The 4,235-nt window shown below is 37.6% G+C and overlaps 1 protein-coding gene across 1 annotated transcript; it reads left to right on the forward strand.

Annotated features, from left to right (window-relative positions):
* The first annotated feature begins 282 nt into the window (after positions 1 to 282).
* Positions 283 to 3,280, forward strand: LOC130810836 (uncharacterized). The gene is made up of 7 exons (XM_057676960.1): positions 283 to 567; positions 707 to 841; positions 1,043 to 1,234; positions 1,673 to 1,867; positions 2,036 to 2,094; positions 2,579 to 2,956; positions 3,064 to 3,280. Exons 1-7 carry the CDS (start codon positions 283 to 285, stop codon positions 3,278 to 3,280), a joined length of 1,461 nt encoding a protein of 486 aa, XP_057532943.1.
* Positions 3,281 to 4,235: the final 955 nt, after the last annotated feature.

Genomic DNA, 4,235 nt, shown 5'->3' on the forward strand with positions numbered 1-4,235 from the left:
CAACCTCCAAAATATGATGGAGAACTTGATCCAGTTCGCTTTGAGGATTGGATTGCAGAAATGGAGAAACTATTGGAGGCCATAAACTGCCCGTCAAAGTTGAAAGAGAAATTGGCCGCATTATACTTAACAAGCACTGTTGAACTATAGTGGAGGATTGTAAAACAAACTGCCATAGATTCTACTTGGGAACAAATTCTGAAGAAGCTTCTTGATCAATTTTACCCACCCTCGCTTCAGAGAAAGAAAGAGAATAAATTATTGTTTCTGAGGTAGGGAACTATGTCAGTGATCGAATACGCAAGTAAGTTCAGAGAGCTGGCTAGATTCGCTACCGAAATAGTGATCTCTCATAGAGGCAAGGCGAATAGATTTTTTGAAAGTCTGAACCTCATGATCCAAAAAGGCACTCCTAGATACCAACTTTTTAATGATTTGTACAATCAAGCCTTGGAGTACGAGCGTATTTTGGAAAAAGAAGTCGGGTTTAATAAAAGAAAGAATGAAACTAGTGGTGGCGGTGGATACAAGAAGGCCAAGAACGAGGGGAAGAAGCCGTTTCAGACTGTAACATAGCCGACATGTGGAAATGTAGGTTATGTGGAAAAGATCATCGAGGCCGAAACTGTAATGGGAAGATTGTATGTTACAAGTGTCACAATTGGAGGGACATCTGACTAATAACTATAGGGAAACGTTCAATCAGAGCAAAACAACATCGGAAGCTGCAGGTAACAAAGGATTTGGCAATCAGAGGAATGAGACTAGAGCATCAGTAGGCCTGCATGCAATTGGAGATCATTATGATGGCTTACACCAGGAGTTTGAAATTGAAGGTAAAGTAATTTCTGAAAAATTTTCTATTGGTAATTTAACAGCAAATGTTTTTTCTGATTGTGGAGCCGATAGGTCTTTTATTTCTAGTGCTTTAATCCACATATCTTCTATTTCTTTGAAACCTCAAAAATCCCAATTGTGTATCCAATTACCTGATGGTACACCTTTCCTGTGTGATCGTATCTTTTATGATTTTTCATTGTAGATTTCTGGGAATCTTTTACCAGCTGACTTAATTCAATTTGATTTGGGAACATTTGGTATCATTTTGGGCATGGATTGGTTGGAGAGATATTCAGCGGAGATTTTGTGTAAGGAAAAGGTTGTTAGAATAGAAACTCCCGAGGGAATGAAGTGTATTCGGAAAAACTCAAAATCTCAGCTAGAGACAACTTCTGTAATTCAAGCGTTATAAACGATAAGACAAGGAGATGAAGGGTTCTTATATTTTGTTACTACTAAGGACCTGAAACCTAAACCTAGTTTGCAAGAAACCCCGATCGTTCAAGAATATTTTGATGTGTTTCCTGAAGAATTACCTGGTATACCTCCAAAAATAGTAGACTTCCATGTTGATCTTATTCCTGATACCACCCCTATTTCTAAAACTCCTTACCGTTTTGCTCCAGTTGAATTGGTTGAGTTGAAGAAGCAGCTAGATGAATTGCTTGAAAAAGGTTTCATTCGACCTAGTATTTCACCATGGGGAGCTCAGGTTCTCTTTGTCAGAAAGAAAGATGGGAGTATGAGGCTATGTATTGATTATAGGGAGATCAATAAGATTACCATCAAGAATCGTTATCCTTTACCAAGGAGAGACAACCTTTTTGATCAGTTGGGGGAAGCAAGGGTCTTTTCAAAGATAAATTTGAGGTCTGGTTATCATCAATTAAGGATTGCTGAAGAAGATATTCCTAAGATTGCATTCAGAACTAGATACGGGCACTATGAGTTTTTAGTAATGTCATTTGGTCTAACGAATGCTCCAGTAGCATTCATGGATCTCAACCCTTACATGGATAAGTTTATAGTTGTGTTTATTGATGATATATTGGTGCATTTGAAGAATGATGAGCAACATGAGAAGCACTTAAGGATAGTTTTGAAGAAATTGAGAAAGGAGAAACTTTATGGCAAGTTTAGTAAATGTGAATTTTGGTTAGAAAAGATATCTTTCTTAGGGTACGTTATTTTGAAGGATGAAATTTCTATTGACCCTAAAAAGATTAGGGCAGTGATGGAGTGGCTGAATCCAAGGTGTGTTACTGAAGTAAGAAGTTTCTTAGGCTTAGCAGGCTATATACAGAAAGTTTGTGGAAAATTTTTCTAAAATTGTCCAACTGTTGTTTGAGTTACTTAAAAAGGGAGTTCGATTTCAATGGGGCGAGAAGCATAGTAAATCACTAGAAGAGATTAAGAGGAGAATTACGACTACACCTGTGTTGACCATGCCCGACTGTGGGAAAGCATTTGGGGTATATTTAATGCATCGAAGGAAGGTTTGGGATGTGTGCTAATTGCTTGAAAAAGGTTTCATTCGACCTAGTATTTCACCATGGGGAGCTCAGGTTCTCTTTGTCAGAAAGAAAGATGGGAGTATGAGTATTGATTATAGGGAGATCAATAAGATTACCATTAAGAATCGTTATCCTTTGCCAAGGAGAGATAACCTTTTTGATCAGTTGGGGGAAGCAAGGGTCTTTTCAAAGATAGATTTGAGGTCTGGTTATCATCAACTAAGGATTGCTGAAGAAGATATTCCGAAGACTGTATTCAGAACCAGATACGGGCACTATGAGTTTTTAGTAATGCCATTTGGTCTAATGAATACTCCTGCAACATTCATGGATCTCATGCAAAGATACTTCAACCCTTACATGGATAAGTTTATAGTTGTGTTTATTGATAATATATTAGTGCATTCGAAGAATGAAGAGCAACATGAGAAGCACTTAAGGATAGTTTTGAAGAAATTGAGAAAGGAGAAACTTTATGGCAAGTTTAGTAAATGTGAATTTTGGTTAGAAAAGATATCTTTCTTAAGGCACGTTGTTTTGAAGGATGGAATTTCTATTGACCCTAAAAAGATTAGGGTAGTGATGGAGTGGCCGAATCCAAGGTGTGTTACTGAAGTAAGAAGTTTCTTAGGCTTAGCAGGCTATATACAGAAAGTTTGTTGAAAATTTTTCTAAAATTGTCCAACCGTTGTTTGAGTTACTTAAAAAGGGAGTTCGATTTTCAATGGGGCGAGAAGCATAGTAAATCACTAAAAGAGCTTAAGAGGAGAATTACGACTACACCTATGTTGACCATGCCCGACTGTGGGAAAGCATTTGGGGTATATTGTGATGCATCGAAGGAAGGTTTGGGATGTGTGCTAATGCAAGAAGGCAAAGTAGCAGCTTATGCGTCAAGGCAATTAAGGCCACACGAGTTGAATTAACCAGTACACGACATTGAACTTGCAGCCGTAATTTTTTCCCTGAAGTTATGGAGACATTATCTCTATGGAGTACCATGCAAGATCTTCACTGATCATAAAAATTTGAAATATGTCTTCAATTAGAAGGAGCTGAATATGCGACAAAGGCGGTGGCTGGAAATCATTAAAGACTTTGAAGTTGACATAAATTATCGTCCTGGAAAAGCAAACAAAGTGGCAGATGCATTGAGTATTTGGAAGCAATGACTATACAACCGACTTTTTTGAAAGAATTATAGAAGCACAACAAGAAGATCCCGAGATAATCGAGTTAATTATTCGAGTTCAAAGAAAAGAGACAGAAGCGTTCGAAGTGGGTGAGAAAGGTGAACTAAGAATGAATGGGAGATTGTGTATACTAGACAATACAGAGCTGAAAGAAGAGATTTTGAAAAAAGGACACCAAGGAACGTTTCATTTGCACCCTGGTAGAGATAAGATGATATTAAGAAAACTATTTTGGTGGAAAGGTATGAAAAAAAATGTAGCTGAATTTGTATCTTGGTGTTTGATTTGCCAAAAGGTGGCAGAAAAATTCTGGACTACTTCAACCACTAGAAATTCCTAAATGGAAATGGGATTCCATATCCATGGATTTTGTAGTTGGATTACCAAGAACAAAACGACGAAATGACACAATTTGGGCAATAGTTGATAGATTGACCAAAGTTGCAAGATTCCTGCCAATGAAGGGAACATGGTCAGTAAAACAATTGGCTGACGCTTATGTTCGAGAAATTGTAAGATTACATGGAGTACCGAGAATCATTGTGTCTGACAGAGACCAAAAATTTTTGTCACAATTTTGGGAAAAGTTGCAAGAAGCATTCGGATCTAAACTATGTTTAAGTACTGCATTTCATCCGGCTACTAATGGCCAAACCGAAAGAACCATCCAGGCGTTAGAGGATCTTTT

The sequence above is a fragment of the Amaranthus tricolor genome, chromosome 4 (genome assembly GCF_026212465.1).
Source record: "Amaranthus tricolor cultivar Red isolate AtriRed21 chromosome 4, ASM2621246v1, whole genome shotgun sequence".
NCBI lineage: Eukaryota > Viridiplantae > Streptophyta > Magnoliopsida > Caryophyllales > Amaranthaceae > Amaranthus > Amaranthus tricolor.

Coding starts and splice junctions, on each gene's coding strand:
- LOC130810836 (XM_057676960.1), top strand. CDS start 283: ATGTCAGTGATCGAATACGCAAGTAAGTTCAGAGAGCTGGCTAGATTC. Junction 568..706: donor GGAAGAAGCCGTTTCAGACT/GTAACATAGCCG, acceptor ACGTTCAATCAG/AGCAAAACAACATCGGAAGC. Junction 1,235..1,672: donor CTCAGCTAGAGACAACTTCT/GTAATTCAAGCG, acceptor CTTTTTGATCAG/TTGGGGGAAGCAAGGGTCTT.